Genomic DNA, 27,859 nt, shown 5'->3' with positions numbered 1-27,859 from the left:
TCAAGCGCCAAAGTTGATCACATTCAGCGTTTGGTGATAGTGGTCCCTTTCTTTGCTAACATTCGTCGCTTGCACACGCCTCGGCGGCCAACGGAGATGGTAAAATGCGCGTGGCTCGCTCTTCCTCGCTCCGACAGATAACATATCTTGCCCGTCTCGGTGGGGAACTTGTGCTCCAAATATTTCATCGTGTTTTTATATACCGTGCCTTAAACATGCCGTTGGTAGGTAACTAAAAATGCACAAACCATACCAAAAAAGAAATAGAGGACAGAAATAGCCTGAAAAGTGCGTGGTGAGAGGTCACCTTGCGCACGTACTAAACCAGGTATGAACGGAGAAGAAACGCGAGCGGAGGTCGGCGCAGCTGTTTGACAAAACAGAACAAAAATCGATAATAGGTTGCAATAAGCATTGAATTTAAGGACACCGAACAAAAGTTCCGAGTTTAGACAGCCAAACGAACGCTATCGCCCTTAAAACTAACATATCAAAATCTCGTTGCAATGCGTCCTTCGTCGGAGCTGGGTAGACAGAGCAAATCACGATTCACCCTCACCCTCCACCGCCGAAGCGTGTGCCAGAGAGATGTGTTGAGCATAGGTTGGACGCGCACGCGCACATCAGTGTGTCGACACCTGAAGTGCGACGACAGATGGCGCGGCGACGCATTTTTTGTGCTCTCGCGTGCCTCGGCTTATTTTGCCACCGGGTGTACGTTCAAGGTTTATTTGGAACACAAGAGAATATGTGCATATAAGCGTGTATATGTCTGCATATATGTGTAAGTAAGGGCGACGGGGTCGTTCTGACTACATCGTATTCTTTGAGAAGGCCAGAATCACGGTCAACCAACCACAGAACATGGGCGTGTTCGTTCTTACATCTGTGAGAAACAAGGAGCTCGTGCGTAGAAGCCAAGGAGCAAGAAAATATTTAGGCGGCGAGGCACCCGTTGTGGTTGGCGTGGGAGAGCTTCCAGATGATATCATAATGGACACTAACGGGGACTACCAAGCTTCGCCGTTGAGACGGCGAAGGAGTTGATAGCGGCATCTGATGGACAGTATGATAGCAGCACATTCACTCCTTGGCCTCAGCTCGCTTGGCTGCGCAGCAGAATGCCCATCACAGCTTCCGCACAGTTTCTTACACCGCAACAGACTCTGTCCACGTATCCTGCGCCAAAGCTCGTGACTTTATCTAGATACCCCAGGAAGCAAAGTTTCTCCTCCTGGATTGTCCTATACTCTGCCGTAAAAGAATGACGTTTTGAACAAGGAAATGTTAGAATTGGGTAGGTAAAGGAAATGTTCGGGGTCTTTACGGTGGCAAGGGTGTTTTTCCTTCTTGCCATCCATTTCTACTTGGCGCTGCCCGTACGCTTCACTCTATTCAGAACTAAATGGCGCAGCTTTCTGCCTTAAAATCAGAGCGTGTTTTTAAAAACGCTTTGGAGAGACAGCGTATTACACTTTCTACTAAACCGCGATTTCTTGAATGAACATACAGGACATACAACCAGTATAGGCACAATATTGTGCTTAAAGGAGCCATGAAGAGAAAACACAAGTTTGGTTCATTCGAAAGATTGCCTCGTTAGAACCATAACGACACCACTTATAACGCAAACTTCGCTCAAATAAGCTACATAATTAGGAAAAACGGGAATGGTCATGCGACCCACCAGCTCATTTCCCGCAACAGAACCTATGCCGTCACATGGGCTAAGCTCTGCGATTGGCGGAGGCCGGCAAAAGCAAACGCATGTTAGGCAGGGCTTACAGTTTGCATAACGAGGTAAATGCCCGTGAAACATACTGCACATTCTTTTTATGACAAAGAACGGTGGAGTAAACGGTTGAAGTTCCGAACGAACACGCAAGCGTGTGCGCCAATGCGTACGAAACAACCGCCTGGCCGAGCTCGACATCTCGCCGTCGCGCAGACGAATTTTCGGGTTCGAGGCGCTCTGACCTTGGAGGAAAAATGCCGTAAACAGCGCGCATTGACGCTCGTATCTTTCCGGTCGAAGCAGAGAGCTCGCGCGAACGGCTTTCCATACACGACACCGGCCAACTGGCATAAGCGATACTGCTACTGAAGTTGAACTATTATTAACCGTAATAAAAATACGGCACATACGTACCAGTCTGTATTCGTCCGTGGCGACGGCGCTGACGAGGCAGCGGTGCCGACGGCAGGGCGTTCGTCTGTTGTGGCTATCGCGGAATGGTCGCTTTCCCGTCCACCGCGTATCCCACAACTCTTGCCGCTCGTGCACTTAGAAGCGTTGAGCGTTCAAGTGGTGTGAGGTTGTTAAATGCAAGCCCGAGCTCCTCGGCGAGAGTTTTGTTCTCCGGATCAGGCGATTCCATGACTAGGGCTGCGGGTGCACTAGGTTTTACTAGCATTTTTAAAATGGCCGCCGTCTCGGTCGACTCCCGCGTGTGGGTGCTATATGGAGTCGACATACTAAGTATCTGTTTCATGGACCGGCCCGTGTGACACCATTGCTCACGTCACCAAATGTGCAATTTTAGCGGGAGATTTAAAATTTTGGCTTAAATTGCCTTATTTCTCAGTGAATAAAGCATCATTTGCTTCCGGGAAAGCGCTTGGGGTACTATGAAACACCTAATCTTTCGAATAAAACAAACTTTTGTTTTCTCTTCATGGCTCCTTTAATAAAACTTTAAGGACACCTAAGCCCAACTATAGCGAGGTGAATGGGAACGCATTGTGTATAATTGAACGCGGCCCACTGAAATACTGTAAGGCTGTTTGTACCACGCAGACCGACATGGCTTACTAGTGACTTGCACCACTAGAAGCGTGTAGCAAAAGCTGCTGGGACGCGAAGCTTGGCGTTGCGCGTGGTTAAATAAACCAGGTTTATACAGAGACTGTTTCACATAGGCAGCTCCCTCCGCACAAACCCCGCTTTTCCAAATGGCTATGGGGCGGTGGAGGCGTTGCCGCATTATCATGCTCGCCCTCTCGTGTCTACTTGCGGTATGGATGCCAGGCTGGTAGTGAAACAAGTCACCTGAGGGCGTCACTGCCCTGCTAGCGAATCACTGCTCCACAATTGATAGCTTTAACGTTCAGGTTAACTTCCTTAATTTTTTTAGTGTTGTATTTTCGAGCCACGCGTGCTATAGAGCCCCAAGATCAGTCAATAAAAATATCAGTTTAAGCAGCACTTGGTTTCCGGTAACAGCACCGGGAAACAAGTCGCCAGCTGTTTTGTTCGATGAGAAATGTGGAGATTTCGCATGCAATCCTGAACTACAATTTGCATCTTGTTCGCAGCCTCTGTTCCTGTACCTGGCGCATCAAGCTCCGCATGGCGGCATCCAACCCCAGGTACTCCAGGCTCCTGAAGAAAACGTGGCGAAGTTTTCGTACATCGGGGATGAAAAGAGGAGAATATATGCTGGTGGGCCCTTTTAAATACGCAAGTAGATAATTTGCACTCCCGTATGCTTGTGTTGACACATAAGTGGTCGTTCCGAAGATTTTAACACGAACGTGTTTTATTACGGGATTCCCGAAGATCTCACTTACGTCATATCCGTCACGGAAGTGACGCCAGTACAGCGAAGCAAGCAGTCTTGTAAAGGGTGCACCCCTGCACACAGGTCTTCTTGCGGGGAAGCAACCTTTAGTACTAAAGAGTACGTTATATTTATGGTTGTTCGTATTCGGTTTTTATATTTTAACACGAAAGTGTAATATGCCGGGTTTCAGCGAGATTTCACTGACGTCATATCCGTCGCAGAAATGACGCCTCTACACCTTTGCCGAAGCGCCCCGCCAGCAGGACGTCGCTCGCCAAGCACACCCACAGGACAGCCGCCGACCCGCAAATCATGCTCAGCTGCAGATTTCGCTGCACATTTCACTTTCGTGTTTTACCAAGTCCTATCGCAAAGAAATTACCCACTGCTTTTTGTACGGAAGAGTATCAAGATGGAGTATATGTGCATTTATAAGCATTCAATAATGGATACACTCTTTTTTATTGCGCTTATAAATTTTAAAAAGCGGTAAGAAGTTGATGTTTTACATTTCCGCGCGATAGACCAGGGATGGGGGACACTCAGCAGTGACAGTGACGTAACAAGCTGCAGAAACGCGGATTAGGTACTGATTTCACTGCCCAGGTATACCAGCAACATGTCACGGTATTCCGCTGCCTTTTCATCTGCAAATTGCGTCACTCTCTCTGAAAGCCTGTTAACGTACGCTTCTTGGGTAGGCGCCTTTATGTGTTTGTCGGAATCACAGGGTACACATGCATAGATATTCCATGTTTCTTCTAACTCAGGAATTTTGGTATACAGTATACAAGATTGTAGAAATTTCAAAAACACGTGAATCTTTTGTTACGCCTAAGCGGAAAAAATGGCAGCATCTTCACTCTGTGGATGATGGCGAGGGTGCAGAGTACGGGGACTCGAAATGGCATCCAAGTTGCGCCCCGAGTGACATCCGATTTGGGCCCCGACCGTCATTCGAGTTGAGCCGTGAGTTGCACCTTGATTACTCCCTAAATGAAACTGCGACTCATGGCTCAAATCGATTTTCGCTTGATTTTCGCTTGATGGTGGTGTGCGCACGGATGGACGCGGAAGGACACTGGGAGCTCCTAAGCTACTCCGCACCGTTACAGGCGAGGGAGTAAGCCGCATGTCTTTCGGGTACCAACTCACGGACGTAGCACGATGGGTAAGACAACTGACGCTAGCTCTGTCTGGTCTACCAGACACAGGCTCGAATCCTGGTGGTGCCTGTGTGATTTTTTTGCGATTGTAAATGCTATGCGCACGGACGCGGATGGACATTGCGCGGTCGTAAGGTGCTCCGCACCTAAAATGTGGTACTATTTTTAAATCAGCGAGCCTGCCGTTTGCACTATTTGTACATAAAAGCTCGTTCCTTGGAAGCTGAGGGGGAAGCCAGCTCCATTATAATTATTAGAAGTTCATTATAGTGAAAGTTAAGAGTACCAACGTTGGTCTGTGGCTGGGAAGGTGCAGGGATGTGAGAAATTGGATGGGCGAAATGTCCTCGAGCTTCATGTCCCTTTTGTCCTTGAAGGTGACATCCAGCACATTTGGCAATAACGAGCGAATGTAGCAAAAGGAATCGAGTCGGCCTTGTTCAGAACTCAAGTGGCGGGCAGGATTTAATTCGGCTCAGACTTTACGCGAACGTACGCACTAGTGCTTCGTCCTCCATCTCCTCGTCGTCATTGACAGCGACAAATTCTGCGCTTTTTATTTGAGATATGGTGTCCTCATCTGTCGGCGCACCACACACCGCTGCACTCGCGTTTGCATTGATGTTGGCCGGAGAGAATACGTGTTCCAAAATTTCCGCCATGAGGCGGTAAGGTTGTTCTTACACCATGTTTAGTGCGCAGCACTTAAGAGTCCGCTACTGCAGTTTTACGCCGACCGCGGCTTTGTGACCCAGCGAACGGAGGGAACACCGATGGCAGAAGGAAAATAGAGGCGGCGCGAGATGCGGCCTGTGGGCGACGCGCTACGAGTTAACCGAGATGACGAAGACGCCGCCGAATATGAGCCCGCCGAAAAGCGGAAGATGCAAGTATGGCGAAAGTGCGACGGGGAGGGAAGTATGCCGAGGCCGCGCCACATAAATCAGCACGCGCTGCCTGATGCAGGTGCAGTCTTTGTCAAAATTTTCTAGGCCATGCTGAAAGTGCACAGACAGACAGACAGACAGACATACAGACAATGAACTTTATTAAAGGTCCTGAGGAGCACTGCCGCCGTTCAGGGCGGCAGCGCTGCTGACCGCTCCCACGTGGGGACGGGGAGGCCGAGCCTCACCGCCGCGTCGTGGGCCCACTGGACGGCCCTTAGCTGGTGTAATAGATCGGGGCTCTCCAATTCGGAGCGCCACTCTTCCTCGGTCATGCGTTGAGGGCCCCGAAGTGAGGGACACCGCCAGGGCATATGTTCTAAATTGCTACGTTCACCACAATCCGGGCAGTCCGGTTCAAACGTGTCCGTGTAGAAGCTGATAGTGGATAGACTAGGATAAGACCTGGTCTGCAACATTCCGAGCGTGGCTGCCAGCGGCCTGGAGAGTTTCTCGTTCGGAAGAGGAAACGTTCGCCTGCCCAGCCTATAGTGCTGAATAATCTCGTTGAACGTGAATAAAGTGTCTCTGAAGACCTCGCAACCAATCACCGAGGAATCGCCTCCGTCCGACCCGGCGCGGTGGGTTATCTCGCGCGCGCGGGTGTGGACGACCTCATTGAGGTTAGTTAAACAGGACCAGAGCGACCCTAGGTGAGCGGGAAACCAGGTGATAGTGTGTGAGGAAATGACCTTATTTCTTCGGATGCGAGCCACCTCGGCCGAAACGGAACCTGGTGCAAAGGCCCTAACGGCTGCGCGGGAATCGGTGTAAATTCAATGCCGGTCGTCGTAAAGTAAAGCAAGAGCCACCGCTACACGCTCGGCTCTAGCCGGGGTGGTGTTCCTGAAAGATGCAGAATTGAGAACGGTGCCACTGTGATCTACCATAACTGCCGAGAAGTTTGCCAATTGGCCGTACTGCGCGGCGTCTACAAAGCACGCGGAGTGCGGGTCGTCGCGAACTTGTTTTAGTAGGGCCTCGCCTCTGGCCCTTCGCCTGCCTGCATTGTGCTGCGTGTGCACGTTGCGGGGAAACGGGGAGATGGTTATAGCAGCTGTCTGCTGCTTAGTAAGGCCAACCTTGCGCTCCTCCTCTAGGGATGGATTACAGCCCAGAACAGCCAGAATTTCCCTGCCAGCGGGTGAAGACGACAACCTGGCAGTCTGAGCCGTGTGCTGCGCTTCGATGATTTCCTCTAAAGTGTTGTGCACCCCGAGCTGAGCCTCTCTGTGCTGGCATTCATCGGGATACCCAGCACGCGCATGATGCTTTTACGAATTAGTAAATTGAGTTTAGCCTTTTTGTGATTCTGGCAGCAGTACATGGCCGCCACGCACGTGATGTGGCTCATCAAGAATGCCTGGAAGAGCCTGAAGAGATTGTCTTCCTTGATACCTCCTCGACTGTTCGAGACCCGAGTAATTAACCGTATCATGCTATCAGTCTTAGCGGTGATTTTGGCGATGGTGTGCTTGTTACAACCGTTCGACTCGATAAGCATACCGAGAACCCGGATAACCTCAACTCTGGGAATGGGGTGTCCCTCGCTCGTGCGGAGCGCAAGGTTCTTCTCTGACAGTGGGACCCAGCCCTTGGGCTTAACCCCTCTTCTACTAGGGCTGTACAATAGGAGCTCCGACTTGCTCGAGGAGAGGCGAAGCCCGTTCCAGCGAGGAAAGCCTCTGTGCGATCTAGCGCTCCCTGAAGTGCTTCCTCTACCCTACCCTCGCAGCCTCCGACGCACCATACGGTAATGCCGTCAGCGTAGAGTGTGTGGTTGATGCCCTTGACCTCCGAGAGCCTCTGAGACAATTTACACATGGCAATGTTAAAAAGGAGCGGGGATATCACCGAACCCTGCGGCGTCCCCCTCGTGCCCAGCTCGATGGGCTCTGACCTGAGGTCCCAAATCTTTAGCGTGGCCTTTCTAGGTCTAAGAAACGATCTGATAAACGCGTGAAAGTTCTGGCCAATGCCCAGCTCCGAGATGGAATCGAGTATGTGGGCGTGCGAGACGGTATCGAAGGCTTTCTCTATATCTAAGCCTAGGAAGGCTCTAACGTCCCTCGTGTCCTTATCGATGATCTGATACTTGATCAGCTTCATGGCGTCCTGAGTCGAAAGGGACGGTCGAAAGCCGATCATGTTATACGAATAGAGACCGCAGTCTTCGATGTGCTTAGAGATGTGGTTGTTAATAAGATGTTCCGCCACTTTGCCTATGCACGATGTGAGCGAGATCGGTCTGAGATTAGTCATGTCTGGAGCGCGCCCCGGCTTGGGGGTCAGGACGACCGACGCCAGCTTCCACGACTCCGGAACCGCGCCCCGTTCCCAGATGCGATTTATCTCCTCCGTAAGGAATGTGATCGACTCGTCATCCAAGTTGCGAAGAAGTCTGTTTAGAATTCCGTCCGGACCCGGAGCAGAACGTCCGTTGAGGGCGGCGAGGGCCTCCCTTACCTCGAGGACGGTAAAGGGCTCATCCAGAGCGGCCATTGGAGAACCTCTGTAAGGCGGGTAGTCCGCATCATCCGAAGTGTCTATAGTATCTGTTGGCTAGCGACTCTAGTATTTCGGAATCGGAATTGGCTTGGCGGGCTGCGTGTAGTATCTTATCAGTAGCGCGCCTCTGATTAGACCGGGAATTGGATTCACTTAGCAACTGCTTAAGCAGGTTTCATTTTCCACCTGATCTCATCTGCCCGTCAACCGAATTACACACCTCGTCCCATTGCTGCTTGGCGAGCGTCTGACAGTGTAGCTCTATTGTGCGATTTAGTTCCGCAATCTTTTTTCGGAGTTTGCGGTTCAGCCGCTGGCCCTTCCATCTATCGACGAGGGCTCTTTTCGCCTCCAAAAGTTTTGCCAATCGACTGTCCATCCTATCCACATTTAGGCCGTTGACAACGGACTTGGTGGCGGATGCTACATCCTCCTTAAGCTGCGCTACCCAACTATCTAGGGACGTAGGGGTTTCAGTTTCCCTCTTTTCCCTGATTTTACGCAAAAGATCCCAATCCGTCATCCTGAACTCCTTCGGTGGCCTCTTGCGTACCTCTAACGACGTGGCCAGCACACAGTGATCGCTGCCCAAGTTCTCATTGAGATTGCACCACACAGCGGGCCCAACGTTCCCCACGAACGTAAGGTCCAGTGTGGTGTCCCTGGCGCACGAGTTTCCCGTCCTAGTTGGAATGTACGGGTCCGTAATCAGGCTGAGACCGTAGTCGGACGCCGCCCGCTTAAGGTCCGCCCCCTTGACAGTGACGCGGTGATATCCCCACGCTTGATGCGGAGCGTTGCAGTCTCTAGCAACTACAAGCGGAGATCCTGCCGCCTTTCTAACCGCCTTGGAAATGAGAGAAGTGAAACGCTGCCTCATGTCTCCCGGAGAGCTGTATATGTTAAGTATGAAGAGGCTATCCCTGAGCTGGCCACTTGGAATGATCTCGACTAACGAATGCTCCGTTTTACTGTGATCCATGAAGAGATTGTGAACGGTGAAAGTGAACGTTTTCGAGACGAGAGTACAAATGCCTGTCTTGCCTTCTCCGTATACCGTATAAGATTCAAATCCAGAAAGTGAGACCGACTAAGCCAATGTCTCTTGGAGTAAAATGACGTGCGGTCTATTAGGATGGGGCTGTAGGACTGCCTTTTTACGTTGGGAGCCGCAACAGTTCCACTGCCAAATGACTATCTCGCTATCGTGTCCCGCCATGGTTGGGATCCTCGATTACCCTGTCGTGCGAAATGCTGCGCGCAGGCCGCCGTGACCGTGATCGTGACCGGCTGCCGTGCAGGGCCAACATGACTCTAGAGCTACCTGTCCATGGAGATGCGTCTCGCGTGAAGGAACGAGGCAGCTTAGCCGTCATCTTCAGATTAGATTCGACCGAATCCACTCTCGCGTTCAGGGCAGGGACCGCTTCACTGAGGGCTTCGAGCGTGGTCCTCAGTTCGGACTGGAATTTTTTTAACTCGGCTGTAAGCTCATCGAAACCCTCGTCTCGTATGGGTTTAGACCTTTTTTGGCGGGTTTCCCGATAACGGGCGTCTCGGGTTCCATTGGCGTTGCCACCTCCGCGGTTTCGGGTGGTAAAGGCCGTTGAGCCGGTAGGGCCTTTTCTGCCCTTTTTATCTCGGCTATTTCAGCCTTCAGTTGCTCGAAAGCGTTCCTCAGCAAAGCGTTCTCGCGTTCTAGCTCTACAATCCTAGCCGCGCTCTCTGGTGGTGTTGACGAAATCCCCAGTTACCCTTGGTGTAAGTCCCTCGACTCGATCGACCCACGTGGTCTGTTCATCCTCGGGTGGCTCCTGGATGCGCACGGCTGGTGGCCCCTTGGAGCGGGAACATCCTCTGGATCGCGAACGTTCTGTGGAACGGGAGTGTCCGGTTTTGGAGCAAGAGCGTGGCGCCTCGAAGCGTCCCCTCGAGGGTGACCTGCTCCGGTCACGTTTTCTGTCTGTCGACACAGGTATCTTGGCTCTCTGGCGCTCCCTTCTTCTGCGAACGACGTACGGCAGTTGAAACCGCTGCTTACACTGCTTGTCCGCTGTGGGATGAATGCCCCCACACAGGGCGCATTTTGGCGTACAAACGTGGTCCTCGGGCGGGGATGCAATGCCACACCCCCTGCAGATCGTCTTTTCAGGCGTCGTACAAACGTCGGCCCGGTGTCCCAACCTGCCGCAGGAGTAGCAAACGTCAGTTTGTCTGCGGTAGAGCGTGCAGCGAAGCATGCTTTGTCCACACATTACGTAATTTGGTACCTTTAGGCCATCAAAAAGGATGACGATTGTAGCGGTGTTTTTGATACGCTTGACCTCCAGGGCCCTGGGATTCTTAGGCTGCACAATCATGTCTTCTAACAGTCCTGCGTCGAAGTCGAGGTCGACGCCCCTGACGACCCCCTTGCACGTGTTGTCCGGCGCTGCAAAGTAGGAGCTGACCTCGCAGTTTGCCACTCCAACCGTGATTGACTCCACTCTTGAGTATGCCCGTGCGTTCTTCTGCGTCGGCGTACTCACGACAAAAATGTTTTGCATGACGTTGGAACAGACGATATCGTCGGCGATCTCGGCAGGAGCAAGCTGCGCCGCTAACGCGAGAGCTTGGGCCACCTTGATTTGACTCACGTTCTTGACGTTCAGGCCTCCCCTGGGCCTAACGAGGATTCTGTGGTGCTCCCACGGCAGGTGGGGGACCCTTGACGCTGCGACGATACGCTTCTTGACTTCGGCGGGAGTGCGGACCCCGCCGGGGCCGCCACCACGTTGTGCTGAACTTGTCTTCCCGCCCGGCGCGGGCGACCCTTGCATCTTGCGCTTTCAAAACACCGTATTCCACCGGACTCCAGGCACTCTTCGGGGGTGATATCCTCCCCCTCTATGGTCACTTGCATGGGCATCTTGAGAATAACAGACACACTAGCGCGGGGAGACGCTCCCCCGCCGCGCCTTCAACGTAGAAGTAGGCCTAGCCGGTTAGGCCTGGTGGCCCAGCGGTATGGTCCGGTGGAAAAGTCTTGAAAAATCAACTAAGGAACCACTCACCGACGAATATTTGGTATCGGCGTGATCTTCGTGACCTTCCGCATGAGGTATCACAGAAATCATCAACTGGCAGCACAATTTTCGGACCGAAATCATTCAAAAAAAAAAAACACCCCCCTCGCGAGGGGCACGATCAAATGCAGAGCATTTCTGCGGGGGGGGCGCGCCTGCAAGTCGTATGGATTACGTATTGGTTGTTGTTGTTGTAATTGTTGTCTTCCAGCGTAGACATTGTCGATGAAGTCGATGGTGAAACGTGCCGTGAACCCCCTGCCGCGGCTATGACGCAACGTGGCGCGGCTATGACGCAACACAATCCAACACAATCCACTTTAATCCAATCCAATCCAAATCCAAGCCAATCCAAGCCAATTCAATCGAATCCAATCCAATGCCCCTCGCGAGAGAGTGTTATAGCGCCGAAATCGCCACCACGCGAACGCGTGATGCTGACGTCCCGATCACGCCACAGATGTTAGCGACCGCAGCGCGCGTGAACGACATATGTGGTTTAAGCGCGAACCGACCGCGGCGAGAGAGCGCGATGCGAGCGCCCCACCTGTTCTTGCGCGCGAACCTAACGCGGAGAGAGAGGGTGTTGCGCACGTCCCCACCTGTTGTGCGCCCGAACGGAACGCGGCGAGAGAGGGCGTTGCGAGCGGAGAGAAGGCGAGGAGGACGCGGGGGACAGGGCGCACCTCTGGCCGACGGTTGAATAAGTCAAGGATATAAGGCACGTTCGTAACCTTCCGTTCTGTGTCGGCTTTGTGGCTCAGTTGGTAGAGTACCGTGCACCTTGCGTTCCGTCCGCAGAGTCGTAGGATCGAAACCTGGCGCCGGCAAGTATTATTTCTTTATATAGTGTAGGGGGAGCGATGCGGACGCGGACCACGGACGCCAAGGCGGGTGACATCGTGAGCTTTTAAATGCTCTGCATTTAAAAGGAGGAGTCGACGTTTGCTCGTTCGCACTAGTCGGCGCCCCCTGGCGGTCTCCCAGTGAACAGGTTGCAAAAATTCAATGTACAAGCTCTCGTCTCTAGCGAGGATGAAATGTCTAATGCCGAAGAGCTAGATAAAACGCCTGTTTTTCTTACAGGGATAAAAAAATATTGTCTCAGTTGAAGGTTAAGGTTTTTGCTTTGAATGCTTTGTGGTCCGAAATGCTTAGTTTTGGCCTAGAAAACTTCGAAAAAGACAGTACATCGCCCCCTTTGCGTCCTCCATAGAGTTTCATACTAATATATACTAGAGGGTAATCTGGCGCCACTGTCTAGGGGAGCCGTGCTTCGGCGAGCGTTCCGTCATGTACCAAGGAGGCGTGTTCCACGTGTCCTTGACATGGCTCATGAACAGGCTTAAAAGTTGGCTCTGGCTGCACCGCCATTATATCATGAGCTCGCCTTAGTTTGATCATGGACTTGGATTGAAATGTTTTAGTGACCGCAAATTTAAACAAAGAGCAAAAAAAAACGCAAAGATTAGTGTGCAATCATGTAAGAGGAAAATAAAACAGGCGGTTTTGAAACTAAGGAAAAGGCAGTTAGGCGTATTTTTGGCGGAACGGTTGTGGCTGCTGTTCTGCAAGCCAAGGTGCAGTTACGAACAATGTTAATATTTGGGACGGAAACTCATTAGAGACTCTTATTTTATTCATTTTACCATTATTTCAAATAAGAAGTTGTTTGAAGAGTTTGGAAAGTTTTTTGAGGGTGCCTATGAAGACGTCGCTTTCGTGGTGAACCGGTGCACCGACCGTCAGCAACAGTTTAGCAAGAGAACGGAAAATGTGGCGAGAAACACTCGTGGACGATGACAAGATAGGACGGATACAGGCACCCGTATCTGTTGTATCTTGTCTTCGTCGAAGTGCGTTTTGTTTCTTTTTTCGTCAGCTACAAAGTTCGCGGCGGCGTATTACCCGCCCAGTCATACGTCCTTCGACTGCGACATGGCCAACGTCAGTATACGATCACGCACTTCCTGCTGTTTCACCGAACACGGCTACCACAGAACAGGGAGGATTTCGGCTTCCTCGTAGCTAGTAGACGAGTTAATGCATAGGGAAGAAAGCAAATCCCCCAAAACTGCTTAAGAATCTAATTGTTATGCCAAGCACAAGACAAAAAGGGGGGTCTTCCCATAAACCTCCATGATGACATGGATTACCAGGCGCAGTTTGCTCTCGAGTATACTTACTAAGAAACTCTATGATTCTTTCATCCCTCTTTGCTCTTATCTTATTTCTGGATGCGACACGGCCTCGTGGGTGCGTTTCTCTGGCCATGTGCTAGGCGGAAAGCCACCGAAGGGGTGATGCCTAGGTGGAAATACCGTAGCGGAACCCTTTCGCGTTCCAAATAACGGGGTTTAAAAGAGGATAGTCTTTCTGGGCTACTTAAACGAGAAAATCGACTGTCTGATTATCTGTCTCTCCCTTGATTCAACCGCCTGGCCAAAAGTTAGAATTAATGTTTGAAAGAGACGTTTATATAGGCAAACCATTTTGAGTCCATAAATCTTGAAAGATGCTCCATATTTGCGCGAGGGTTCCGGCTAGTTGCTAATCAATCCGCTACACAGCGCGAAAAAAAGACCACGGACGAGAAGAAGAAGCAGCGCTTGTTTGTAGTCTTCTTCTCGTCCCTGGTCTTTTTTTCGCGCTGTGTATCTCCATATTTGGCCACATTGCTCTACAAAAAGGTAATATTAGGCTTATTGGGGAGGGATTTCGATACGTAACTGGTGTTTGCAGTGTTATTTTAGTTAAAAGTGGGTGGTTTCTTGATTTTTTGCGCGGAAAAATAAACGCGTTTAGGAAAAATTTTAAGCAAAAATACAAATATTGCTGCCGCCCAAATGTCGTGCTTGTGGGTCGAGCGCCCAGTCCCAGCAGTCCGAACAAACGGCAGTGCGAGCGCAGCTAAATTCAACTTCGCAAGCCTCCAATGGGTTGACTTAGATAGGAGGTGAGGTGAGGCAGTTACATGGCAGGAGCGGCAGGAGACTGTCGTCTTTCGACGACATTTGCTGCGACGCTAGCAGACGCGCGGCCAATATTTATACACAGGCTTCTATGGAGCTTGGGCGGACCAGATCTTACAGTTCAAGTTATCTATAAAGTTATCTTCATCTCCCCTCCCTCCTCTTCCCCATGTGGCCTTGAGCCATCCCTTTTAATAAATGTTCGTTTGTTTGTTAGTTCTATAAATTCTGATTATTTGAGTACGAGTTAAATGACGTTCACTGTGGCAATGCTTGCAAATTCCCGCTGCAATACGTTCAGAGTGTGCGGCAATTGCCCTAAGAAATGAAAGCAAACCCACTTTCGTCTAACCTAAAATCATCCTGTCTGAACGGGATTTAGACGGGATGAGACGGTATTTTCGTCTAAGCTAAAATCCCGTCTGAACCATGATTTTAGATTATGGTTTAGACGGGAAGCTTTCTCCCATGCAACGTGAGTCAAAGTCAACGTCCGAAATTCGAACTTCCTTCACCGCATCGGAATGGCGCTACCGGAGAGACGTCGGCTTCGTAACTCGAGCAACCCAGGTTAGATTCCTACACGGGAAGCGTTTTCTCCTAAAGTGCTTCGCGTTTAATCCTCCTCCTCCTCCTCCTCCTCCTCCTCCTCCTCCTCCTCCTCCTCCTCCTCCTCCCCCACCTCCTCCTTCTCCTCTTCTTCATCATCATCATCATCAAGTGCCCTTTGAGGGAACCTATCTGTAAAGTTGGCTTTCCTCCCACTAGAGTTTATTACTCTGTGACCCCTTTCTGTATTATAGTGATGTACCATTCTGTGACAACAATAAAGTTCTTTTCTATTCTATTACTGCAATGAATTGTTGTGTTACGATCTACGGTGCAAGTCAGGCATGGAAAGCTTCGCTTTAGCAACAGCGACGTTGAGATTACGTTGGTGCGCGTTGTGGTCATACACCATCGAAACAGCCTAGCTCCATCGGCATGCGCTCGTAATGGCACTGACAAAGTGAACGGCTTGCATATGCAGGGCCACAGATCGAAGATTTGCGTTCATTGTACCGTTCCTTATCACGGCTACAGGCTCCACGTTCATCCGGAGTAGCGAAGGACCTATGGCTTCCGGATTGGTCCTATGTGAAGGAAGCACGCCAAGAGCTGCGCTTTGGCACTATAGGCCTCGAGCGCTGCCTGTATGGCGCCACTGAAATCCCCCTAGCGGACCGTTTCGAAAGCAGTCGCGGGAGTCTCCGGCCCGCTCACCACTGTCGCCGTTGCTTTTGAGGCACGTTCGCGACTGATATTTTTCGTTTGTATGCGTTTCAAATTCATATTTATGTGGAGCAGTCCCTCTGTTCGCAAATGTGGTGTACTTACGAAAGTGTAAATTCTTCGGACGCGATCTTAGTGTGGTACATTCGGTCAGAATAAGTGCCAGGTGTGTGTCACAGGCCGGCGTAACGAAACCAGCATATGCATGGAGCTGATTGTAATTCCACTGGCCTGAAATTTACTAACAGTACCTCCGTAAGCGGCGTTCATTTATATGCTCATGCTACGACTTTACACAATGATGTAAATCGGTTTCGTCTGCTTACATAATCTAGCGGACCATTCATACCTGACAGCACGTACGCCAGTTACGCTTCATATCTCAGATAATGATCACTACCCTGAACAAGCCAATGTGGCATAAACTTCACGGTCATTCTGCGCAATAAGTACGATGGATAATGCAAACTTATATGCGGGAGTCAGCACACGACAAAGAATTTACTGCTAGGTCATCTTGTCGCAAGTTTAGCCCTCGCAAATATTCATCATCTCCGACTTATATCCTCTGCCTCTATCCGCGTCCGCGACTAAACACTTCCTCGAAACATCGTCACAGGGAGCCTGCAGGATCTAGCGCAAAAGGAAAATAAGAACGCCTGATCAGATACCACCCTCTTCCAACGGCACCTTTTATCACTTGTGTACTTACTTACTGTATGCTTCAAAAAATGTGTCCGCCGAGTGATCAGCCGTTTGTTAAAGCCGAAAAACAACATAAAAGAGAACGCCCATATTGTGCGTGTGGTTCCTAAAACGGTCATTCCTTGATTTCGCTCCGCATCTGTACACAACGATAGTTAAGCGCCTTCACTCCCCACCCCCCTTCCCCCGCCCTAAAAAATGTCAGTGCATTTCGCATCTAGTTGGTCTGGGAAGTCCTACCGTGCTTAAGTTAAGATGAACGTCCTTAGCATTTCCGAAGCTGCACCGGGTTTTTTCATTCCCGTACGAGCTATTCTGTTTCTTCCAGACTTGGCAGAACATTTATTTTTCCGTGGTTTCAATAACTTTCCTAGGTTGTTGCTATAAGGCACGAGTGGCACACATTTCCCAACGCAGAGCCTTGTAATATACTTCACATTTTTGCGTGGCTTATGTTCCCATAAAAGGCGCAAGTTATTGTGGGGTATTGTTTAATCCCATCCCCGAAACTCATTTTTCTACGACGTATATACTCGATACATAGCCGCATTCGTTGTCCGCGCTGCGAAACCAAACCACCCCTCATTGTGACAGTATCAGGTCTGAACGAGGCGACAATAGAATGCACTTGCGCCTGACGTATTCGGAGGTAACAGTGGTGATACGCTGCTGCCGTCGCCGATGCCCGTAAGAGCGGCGAAGAAGCGCACAGTTCCGCGTCCCCGGATAGCTCTTGTTGGAGTTCGAGCACTCCATCAGGACGCAGCTGTTTTTTGAAGTGCCCTAAATGTACTATCTGGTTACAGACATCACGATAACAAGTTGTGTAGGGCGCGGGAAAGCAAAAAGAAGCGAAGAGAACCAAAATACTGCATGAGCTGCTATGAGCTGCGCAGCGGTCATCCCGTATGCGCCCTGGAGAAGCGGCGGCAGGCGGCGCAGCGATCTCGAAGCTCGATGCGTAATGAGAGCTTCACCGCTGCGACATTCCAAAGAGAACACAAAGAAAACAACGTGACGTCATGGGCTGTCTACTCTCGCTACCAGACTGCTGCTAAGTGGTGATCTGTGCACTCTCACGCGTACGGTTTTCTTTTTTTTTTCTTGCCAAGTTGTCTAGTCCGCCTCGCTGGCTGCGTTGCATTTTCATTCGTTTACATTCAGGATAAGCAACCTGCTTGTTGGAGAAACATCCAGGATTGGCCCTATTAGCAGCTAGTGCCAACGCATTCCAACAGTCACGAGAAGCTGCGGCAAATTTACTACGATAGCCCGGTGCAAGGCCTTGTGACAACAGTCACACGGCAACACAGCAAAGAAAGAAAAGTAGAGCTAATACAAGCATTGAGTCGTAACAAACTGGAAGTACTCACCACACTCACCATCTTGCATCGCTGGCAATGGGTTGGTTAACCGGCCACTTCCGCTGCTGAAAATGACGAGCGAACATACCAACTCTTGTGCACATGCACCACAGGTGTAAATAAGCCGCGATTATGGGCACGGCGAAAAAAGTAAACAGAAGAAAAGAAAAACGTACGCATGAGGGCGCAGAGATCATTACCAAGCAGCGGCCTGGTAACGAGAGTAGACTGCCCATGACGTCACGTTGTTTTCTTTGTGTTCTCTTTGGAATGTCGCAGCGGCGAAGCTCTCGTCGATGCGTAACCGCAGCGTTTAAGCTGGGTAGTTCTCACGTTCTTATAAGTTTCCGCATATCTAAAATAATATTGGCTGCTAACACCTGAGAAGTCACTAAGCTACGGTAAGTGCATGCGTAGAAGAATTATTATGGAGTCTACCTTGCTGCGCAAATATACTTATTGCTTTATGCTTGCGTTTAGGACGAAGGGGATGCAAAAAAGTGAGCTCTCCTTTACAACATGGGCAACATACCTGCAGGAATGGTGGATGCCATGGACGAATCGGTGGGTGTACTGGTCGAGGCTCTTGAAGCAGCAGACATGCTCCCAGACACGGTACTGGTGTTCAGCTCGGACAATGGGGGCGCCCCGAGCGTTCGACGGTCTACCAGTCAAGGCTTCAACTGGCCCCTTCGCGGCATAAAAGGTGCCATATGGGAAGAAGGAGTGCGCTCCACCGCCTTCATCTGGAGCCCACGCTTATCTTCAACCCGCAGGGTCTCACAGCAGCTGATGCACATAAGTGATTGGCTGCCCACTCTGTATTCAGCTGCAGGTGAGTCTGCTGACTGCCACCAAGGCGTAATCGGCGAGGTGGGCTTCCTGCCTAGAGCTGGCTAGCAAAAGCAATGATCGCAAAATGCCAAGTAGTGCAGGATGAAGCTGTAGTGTCCGCTCCTTGGGGAGTGGTGATGCGAGCAAAAGACTGACGCCACTCCGATGTAGCTGCAACCAAGAAAAAGCCCCATGTTTATTTGACAGTCGCGTTTTATACAATTCAGACAGTGGCGTCACCTCGGCCCGCGCACCGCGGCGCTCGGCCACAACAGAGATAGCAGATAATACGACATCTCCCTTTTTTAAGGGGTTTCAACACAACACAAAAGTAATCTATAAAGCCCCAACAGAAATAAGTGCACGTATCAACTGTATCAACGGCAGCCATATCGCTGTGGCGGTCTTATTTCGTGACCGTAATGTGTAACATAACGACCCGGCCTCTGTTTATTCAACAGAGTGGCCGGCGTTAGATTCAACCTAGAAGGCGCTGACGAGGCGTTGCCTATCCTCAGATTGCCCCGTAGCGTTGGGAGTGGCAGGAAAGTCATAAGACGGGTAATTCCCGCTGTTTCGCTCGCTGTACCTAACTATGTCCGCCTGTTTCTCTCCAGCTCCACTCCGTCTACGGTCCGCCCCGATAAGACCGAGGCCTCAGGGCTGCACTCAACACCCTCGCCGGCTTTTTGCAGTCTTTTATTCACACCCGATTTCCTGGCGCGAGGGGTGGCAAGGGGGTAGCCGCATGGCGACGGTCGTAGTCGAGCCTTTGGTTATTCCGAACTGCCTCGTCTTTGTGTTGGAGGCTCCTGAAACCGAGAACCTTTGATGGTACAACTTTTTTCGGATGCACCGGGAGCGTAGAGCGTAAGCGTCTGCCCATCAGTAGCTGGGCTGGACTTGTGCCCAACGGGCCAGAAGAGTCTATACGCAAGGAGGGCTAGGTAGGGGTCAACCGTTTTTTCTAAGAGCCGTTTTACAGTCTGTAGGGTACGTTCGGCTGCCACGTTTGATTGCGGGTACCTGGGGCTGGATGTGACGGGATGAAAGCCGTAACTGGCCGCGAACGCAGCAAATTCTGCAGACACAAACTGAGGACCTTTGTCAGTCACAACAATTTCTGGAATACCGTGTCTCGCAAATACGCTTTTCATTTGTAGAATGACCGCCGAGGAGCTCGTGGAAGATAATAGGGCGAGCTACGGATAACGAAAAAAATAGTCTACAACCACAAGGTAGTCTCTTCCGCGCAAGTGGAAGAGATCAGCTCCTAGCTTGCAAGCTGGGAGACTGATGGCATCATCGGTTCGGCTTTTTGAACGCGCAGCATCCCGCAGTCCCGACAACTATTAACCAAAGCTCCCAGCTAGGCGCTAAGACCTGGCCACCACACCAATTCCCGGGCCCTTGCGCGACATTTCACAATGCCCTGGTGTCCCTCATGCAATGAACGGGGCACTTCACTCCTTAGACTCTGAAGCACCACCAAACGAGACCTATGCAGAAGCACACCGTCACATATCGGGAGGTTTGCTCTTTGCGACCAGTAAGGACTCAGCCAACTGCTCACTTTTGCGCAACGGGGCCAGCCTACCCTACAACACCAGCGAAGTTGTTGGCAAGTCTCGTCTCGTTCTTGCGCCAACTTCATTTTGTTCCAGCGTGCTGAAAATTTGAGTTCGCTGATAGAGCCTTCGACGTGGCTCGACACTTCGCTGCAGTCTAGCTCTCCCACCGCTAAACCAGCTTCCCTGGACGGTGCCCGGGAAAGAGCGTCGGCGGTACCAATCTGCTTTCCTGGGGCATCAGATACCGAAACGCAAAATCGCATGAGCCTTAATCGGAAACTTTACATTCTAGGGGGCAGCACATCAATCGGCAACTGCCGTAGCAGCGATACGAGCGCTTTGTGGTTTGTCTCAAATTGAAATTCCAGCCCTATCAAAAAACACTCCAGCCTTTCTGCCACCCACGTCAGCGCCAGCGCTTCCTTTTCTATTTGCGCGTACCGTTGCTGCGTTGGTGTTAATGACCGAGAGTGATATGCAACGGGCCGCCTTTTCCCGTCTGGCTGCACTTTCATCAGCACACAGCCGAGACCGACCGACGATGCGTCGGCAGACACAATGGTGCGCAGTTTGGGGTCGAATTTCGCGACGCATTGCGCCAAGGGGATCAACGCTTTTAGAGCCTCGAATGCCCTTTGCTGAGGCGGGCCCCAATGCCACTCTCGGTCTTTCAAGACCACACTCCGGAGCGGTGTGATACGTCAGCAAGATTGCTCACAAGCCTGGCCAGATAGTTTATCATGCCCAAAAACCTGCGTACATCCGCAACACTTGATGGCGTAGCCATCTCGTTTATGGCGAGAACTTTATTGGGATCTGGCCTGATTCCTGAAGAATCAACCACGTAGCCTAAAAACGCTAGCCGAATGACAAAAAAGGAACCCTTTGCCCTATTGAGTGTCAGGCCAGCTTTAACGAGCACTTCGAGTACTGCGTGCAGCCGTCCGTCGTGTTCCTGTTTCGTTGCTCCGCAAACCAAAATGTCGTAAATTAGGTTCACAACCCCTGGGATGCCCTCCAAAATTTTAGCCATTTGCTTTTGAAAGTATTCAGGGGCCGAGCGGATAGCGAATGACAGTCGCTGGAAGCGGTACCTACCGAACGGGGTGATGAAAATTGCACCTCTGGAACATTTCGATGGTGCCACTCGAATCAAGTTTCGCCCAAAGAGGGCCCTCCGGTCAGTAAGCCTATGCTGCTCGCGCATAGATGGCGGCACCCTGTACTGACGATGATGATTGGCAGGAGGGCCACGCCCACGTCTGAGCGGCTTCGAATTCCCGCGCACATCCAGCAATGCACCACGGGAAGCACGTCACGCTGTGACGTAGCAGGCTATCATTGGTGTGGATTTTAGGTTGATGATGATGACTGCTGTGACGTAGTACACCGGAACTAGAATGATCAAACTGGTGTAGCTTTGTGAAGTAGCGGAAGGCAAGTCACGCTGTGACGTAGTACACCGGAACTAGAATGCTAGAAATCGTCAACTAGAACTAGAAATCGTCAACATATCGGAACACTTTTACAACCGTTGTCTCCTTTAGTCTGTCAGCAATTAACCTGTCAAGGTGGGCCATCACCAGGTTGCTCAAACCAGGGTGAACGCATGAGCCTATACAGGCTCCTTGCTTTTGGATGTACACGTGACCATCCCACTGGGCATACGTTGATTTTACGTACGTTGATCGATTTCTTGGTGTTAGTTGACAGTGGCATAGAGGCGTTTTCCGTAGATGTGGCACGAGCGTTGGCGATTTTTGAGGCATGTCTTAACCCCCTAGAGGTTACACACGAGGTTCCTAAGCAGTGCAGTCTCAAATTCTTGGACCTGAGACTTCCGTTCGCCGGAAAACACGTCTGTTGGATGTATGACCCCCGCAGCCGGAAGCCGCTACTGCCGTTCAGGTCTGCTTACACCAAACTGGTGAAACGAGCCACTGCCAGCAGCTGTCTCAACAGTGCCTTGAACAAAACATGCGAGCACCTTATGGACACCAGTTTCCATTTGGAAGTGCGTCGCCTAAGGTCGGCTGGTTACCCCGCAAACGTGGTCGTAGCGGTGGCCGACGCAATTCGCTCAAAGCAAAGGTGGGCTGGCATCGGGCAGGGCGACCAAGATAACGAGGCGACCCACCAAACTAACAAGGTGGTGGTTGTTCCCTACCTACATTGCATTTCACATAATCTTAAAAAGATTGGTGGAAGGGTTGACGTCAAAGTTGTGATGTCTGCTCCGGAAAAACTGTCGCGGCTTTGCACTGTTATGTGCCCGGTTCCGAAAGAAAAAAAAAAGTGCGGGGTTAAGCACCAAATTCAGTACATTGATTGCACTGCGGGAGTGGTGTATAAGCTCCCATTGTCTTGCCATAGGGCCTACGTTGGACAAACAGGACGGTGCCTTAATCAGCGCCTCCGTGAGCATGCCAATCGAGCGGAAAAAGGCACAGACGGGAACCTCGCCAGTCACTGCCAGAACTGCAAGTGTTCACCTCAATTTAATGAATGTACAGTTGTCTTTCGCGATCCCGATCAGCCCACACGGGAGATTGTGGAGGCGGCTGAGATACATCGTGGTGGCGAAGATTGTCTGGGCACGACCTCCGTATCTTTATCAGCGAAAGAGCTGGCCTTCCTGGGTACGCCCATGGCATAAGGAGCGTGTACAGTCAGGCTCATTTTGAAGGTTATCGCGGGAGCACCGAGCAAGCAAGACCAGAGCGCCGTTCTGTGGCACTTTTTTTCATTATCGAAGATGAGATTATGCTGCCCTCCCTCACCCCTTGGCTGTTGCAAAGAATTCGCTCACCCCCTTCTGCAAAGGCCCACTGCCGCAGTTTTTTTTCCCTCATTCTTTTTTGGGTGGCGTATCCGCGTTTGGTTCCTCGGCAACCTGATAACACCGAAGATACCTCGGCATTGCGGCATTGCAGAAGGAAATTACAATTTTTTTTACACAACAATGCCCCGGCATGCCGGCATAGTAACCCTGAGAAGGTTGCGTATCAGTGTAAAGTATGTCGATGACAAGAGAAAAGGATGAAGAAAAAAGAAACGAGCATAGCATTTATCGTTTTTGACCAGTGCGCGCACTGCCTGGAACAGCCATGGGAGAAGCAAACCTAGCATAATCTGGTTGTGGCTGATGCTAAAAAGTGTCACGCTAAGGCGCTGTCGTCGCGGCCGGTCAGTGCTCCCGCGATAACCTTCAAATTGATCCCGACTGTACGCGCCTGTACTGTACAGTGCGCACATACTGTAGTTTAGGACGATGCGCACATGCACTGTTTTTTTTTTTTTTCACCATATCGAACATATATGTTGTTTTCGTAAATAAAATTTCCAGTTGAAAGTAGCGCTTCTCCTTGTGTCGTCCGTCTTCTGTCTAAATTTGTTGCGCTTTAAATTTGCACTATGGAGTACCAACTATAGCTCGAACCCTCACGTTGTTAAGGTACACAGTTTGTCGCGCTGTTTTGACTTTCCAAACGATATCAGCAGAAAAGGAACCTTTAACATCGAGGCGCTCATCTGCGGCGCTTCTCAACACAGCTTGTGATTTGTCTATGCGAGGCGGCACACCGGGGAAATCGACCGAACGACACTGGCCTCTGCTCCCAAATCAATTTTTGCACATACGCGTACATTGTTAATACACACTTCTGCGTATTTGGCATTACAGCTGCCTAGTGTCCCGCGAAAAAAAAACTTTCCTTCGCCTTCTAGCACAAACACGCCCACTTGATTGTTTTCCTTGGACTTCTGGCAGACCACGGCGAAGTGTCCTTTGACTCCACAACGGTGTCACCATGATGAACGTGCGGGGCACCGGGCTCTCGCATGACTCTCACGTCCACAGAACCGGCACCCTGGTAGTCGGCGGTGTTCCTGTGAGCATGGCTGTAGCGACTGTCGTTGCTGTTCGGTGGTGCGCCCCTCCCGGTTGATGAACGGTTCCCTTGGTGTCCGTTGAATGGTGCCCAGTTCGTCAGTCGTTGCCTCGTGGCCGTCGGCCCGAAGTTCCAGTTGCTGTCGGTGTCCTTGAGTCATGCCTTCGCTACAGCGGTCGCTAGCGTAAGAATGGCATCCATCAGGAGAGCTTCTGACAGCTGTGCGTCTCGGAGGCCTACGACAACTCTGTCCCTGATCATACGCTCGCGGGATTCTGCAAATTCGCAACGGTCGGCTAGTTCATGCAGGGCTGTCACGCTTTCACGCTTCTCGGGCTCTTGCTTGCGACGATGAAAATTTGCTCTTCCATAGACTATGTTCTTGGCGGCCACGAAATGAGCGTCAAACTTTGTCTTCACTACCACGTAGCTTCGGGACTCTTCCTCCGTCAGGCCGAACGTCAGAAAAATTTTCCTCGCCTGCCTGCCCATGGTGTACAACAGCGTCCTCACCTGGGCTTCCTCCGTCGGGTCGTTGAGCCCCGATGCGTAGCGGTATAGTCGTCGAAGGACATAATTTATTCTGGCCACTCGGAAGTCCTGTAGAAGTTGAACCACGGCTAGGACAGTTGGTATACCCCCCAGGTAACCGATAATTGCGCCACTAGCGCCAATTTGTCCCCGGGTGCTTGGAAATCACTGATGCTTCTATTGCAACGCTTTCGTTGATGAGCGAGGAGGAAACGCCGTGCCGCTTATCGTCTGCTATGGGCTGAACGAGCGCGACTGTCTTTGTGTGCCGCAAGCGTGAACAAATACCGCTTGCGTTTTGCTTTTCAGATTGTGTTGCTGCTGCAGATCTTGTTTTCGACAATTTTCAGTTGCTAATTTCTTGGACTTTCAGCACGTGCACAAAACATTTGTTTGGATATATTTCTTAGTTGAATACGCGCGAGCCAGCTCGCCCTGAAGCGTGACAATTTTGTTTTGGGGCAGAAAACGTAGTAGGCGAGAAACGTGGTTTATTCACTGATTTTATTAGCAACTTATAGCAAGGGAAGTTCAATACATGCCACAATAGCACAGAGCTGTGTATCTCGTATAGTAAGTACAAATGTCCGCATTCTGTGTCGGTTACACAAACATAAGAGACATCGTGGTACAATTCATTGTATACAGAAAATTGCTGCAGAGGTCACCACGTTCATTTGCTGTACACAATGCAATTCTGCAGAAACGATGTTTCATAAAAACACGCGTTTGTGAATAATAAAATTATTATGAAGTGAGACGACCAGCTCATTTCGCCACTATTAACAACCGCTCCATATTCTTATTCTTGTAAACTAGCTAGCCAAAAGACCTTTTATAGCTAGCGAATTTTCTGCGTAATTTCGCCGTACGTCACACCTAGTAAATGGAAGAAATACCACCATGGATACCAAAAAACAACACGTAAAAGCGAGACCAATATTGACAGTGCAAACAAGGTACAAAAAAGGGGAAACCAGCGAGCAGAACGCAGGACGAGAAGAGGAGGCACACACAGAACACCGCTGGACTAACAACTGAACAATATGAACCAACTAGCCCAGCAATTCACTCTCTTGAAGGTACAAAAAATGTGTCGTGGCACAGGTTGAAGAGCGGAGTGCAGCTCGGCCGTCGCGCAGGTAACTCTAACCTCTCGTAACACGGAATGCAAGCGGTCAGCTGCCACGTAAATACTTTTGGGGGCTTCTTTCGTGTTAATAAGCATTCAAAGGTGGTAATGTAACTATAAGAAACTGATCGTCGGAACGCTCTAAAGCCAAACCAGTTCGTCGAAGAAGCATTTAAGCACACTAGGCAAACATATTTTCCAAGCTTTCCCCTGGTGGAAAGAAAATGAAGAGCAACCGCTCACCAAACCGATGCCGAAGTGAAATTTCCGTCTGCGCGTCCACTGGCATCAATCGGTTCATGAGAAACTGTCGACAAGCAGCTTCACAAGCTTACGACATTACTGACAAATGCGTTGTACCTACCAAAAAGAAATTCACTGTAAAGCAAGAGCAGCAGATTTTTCGGTTCGCCCTGCAGCTTTTCTGATAAAAATAGCGCTGCTTCTTCATAACTTTGACCGAATAAAAAGTGTGCTGACCTGCCGTCCGCTGGGAAGCGGGAATAATTCACTGTGCTATTCCTTCCCGAGTTGTCGCACCGCACAGCATCGAAGCACGCGTTGTGTCCTTTTCTCAGTTTCTCTGACATTTTGAGCCCATTCGCACTCGCAGACACCAAAATTTTCACCTTCAAGGCATATTACAAAACTTTTACACGTGCACACAGTGAAAGCGGCAGAAGCAGACGGACAGGATGGCAGCAGAAGAGATAAGAGCGAAAGCGTCGGCACAACGAATGAAGCGACTAAATAAATAAATAGGCTGCCAAATCAGGAAATAGCCAAGAACACATTTTATTTCTGTGCATAATGGAATCCCTTTAATTTATTTCTGCTTATGTTGAAAAGATAAAGCTACATATGCAAAAGTTGCTGAATTTTCGCTTGGCTACCAGCGTCATGGCGGCAGTGTATTTTGCGATACCGAAACTAGCCGAAGTGTCCGGCCCCTGGCTGAACGGCGCAGGCGGTGGCAGGGCGGCCGCTGGTGGGCTGGCTGGCGCTTTCGGGGCCGTTATCGTATGACCGAGTGCAGGGTGAGTGCCGCAATTCCGCCGAGGGAGAGGAGGCTCATCCCACTTCTGACACCATGTCGTGTCCGCTCCTTGGGGAGCCGTGATGCGATCAAAAAGACGCGACTCCGATGTAGCCGCAACCAAGGAAAAGCCCTGTGTTTATTTGACAGTCGCGTTTTATACAATTCAGACAGTGACGTCACCTCGGTCCGCGCACCCCGGCGCTCGGCCGCAACAGAGACAGCAGATAACACGGCAGAAACAAGATATTGCAATAAACAAACGTATCTGGGTACTCTTAGCCAAAGTTGGTATAAAATACTCACAATCAAGACAATTGGAGTAAGGTAGCTTACACATTATTAGACAGTTCTGTGAATTTTCGCACATTAAAAAAAAAGAGTTTTCGCGCTTCAGAAGATACAAAGAGTTATTGCATTATTTAAAAAGTAATGTTTACTTTGATATTTGTCAACGTCAGCATTCGTTCTTTATTTGTTTATCAACTGCCATACCTTGTATTACGAGCAACTTTCAGGTTGTGGACACTATCTGGAAGAGTGTACAGTTTGATTCTCGCTGTTACATAAACGAACAACGCGTGCATAAAGCCAAATTTTCTTGGAAAACTTCTTATTCGCCAGGCTCATACGATGCCTTGCAGAAGCGTTAATCACAGTGAAAGTACAGGAGTCGTAATCTTCACTAGACATCGATACCTTAATTTTGACATGCATTTCTTTTTTCTGTTCTTTAGGTGGCGATATCAAAACCCTCGGTGCAATAGATGGCATAGACATGTGGCAAGCGCTGTCCTCAGGCGATGAGGCACCACGCACTGAGCTGCTGCATGAGCTGGACGATTTGGCCGGAGTTTCGGGGCTGCGCTATGGACACTATAAGCTTGTGGTGGGCAGCTATGGAGAGCCATATAATGAGCGTTACAAGGTTTGTTTTTCTTCCAGGTCGTTTTTTGCTGCATGTTTATATTCGCAGAAGGCCAGCGTAAAGTTACTGACCTTACACAGCTGAAGTCATTCAAAGAGAGTAGTTTAAAGAGTCGTTTAAACAGTGCTGAAGTCGGCTCCATGAAGACGAAACATCGCAGCACTGAGGAACGACAAAGGGTTCAAAGTGCATGGCGTTCAAATACCATACATTTCAAGCACTAAACGCTAGAACCGCATCTCCAAAACAGGTAGCCGTCAAAATAGCACAAAGAGCAATGGAACAGCCTTACAGGCACCTGCGGGTATTTCGTCGGCTCTTTTCGTTACTGCCCAATACTACTGCGAACCTCTGTCGTTACTTTTAGCGCAAACA

General features: G+C 50.2%; 1 protein-coding gene across 1 annotated transcript; it reads left to right on the top strand.

The window, feature by feature from the left end:
* Nucleotides 1-215: 215 nt before the first annotated feature.
* LOC144146543 (arylsulfatase B-like) lies at nt 216-27,859 on the top strand. The gene is made up of 4 exons (XM_077678486.1): nt 216-224; nt 3,316-3,442; nt 18,101-18,397; nt 27,294-27,859. The coding sequence occupies exons 1-4, from the start codon at nt 216-218 to the stop codon at nt 27,566-27,568; spliced, it is 708 nt and encodes a 235-aa protein (XP_077534612.1). The 3' UTR covers nt 27,569-27,859.

The sequence above is a fragment of the Haemaphysalis longicornis genome, unplaced genomic scaffold, assembly GCF_048455015.1.
Source record: "Haemaphysalis longicornis isolate Haplotype H1 unplaced genomic scaffold, Haemaphysalis longicornis Haplotype H1 scaffold_7, whole genome shotgun sequence".
NCBI lineage: Eukaryota > Metazoa > Arthropoda > Arachnida > Ixodida > Ixodidae > Haemaphysalis > Haemaphysalis longicornis.
This window is presented reverse-complemented; position numbering and strand designations above follow the sequence as displayed.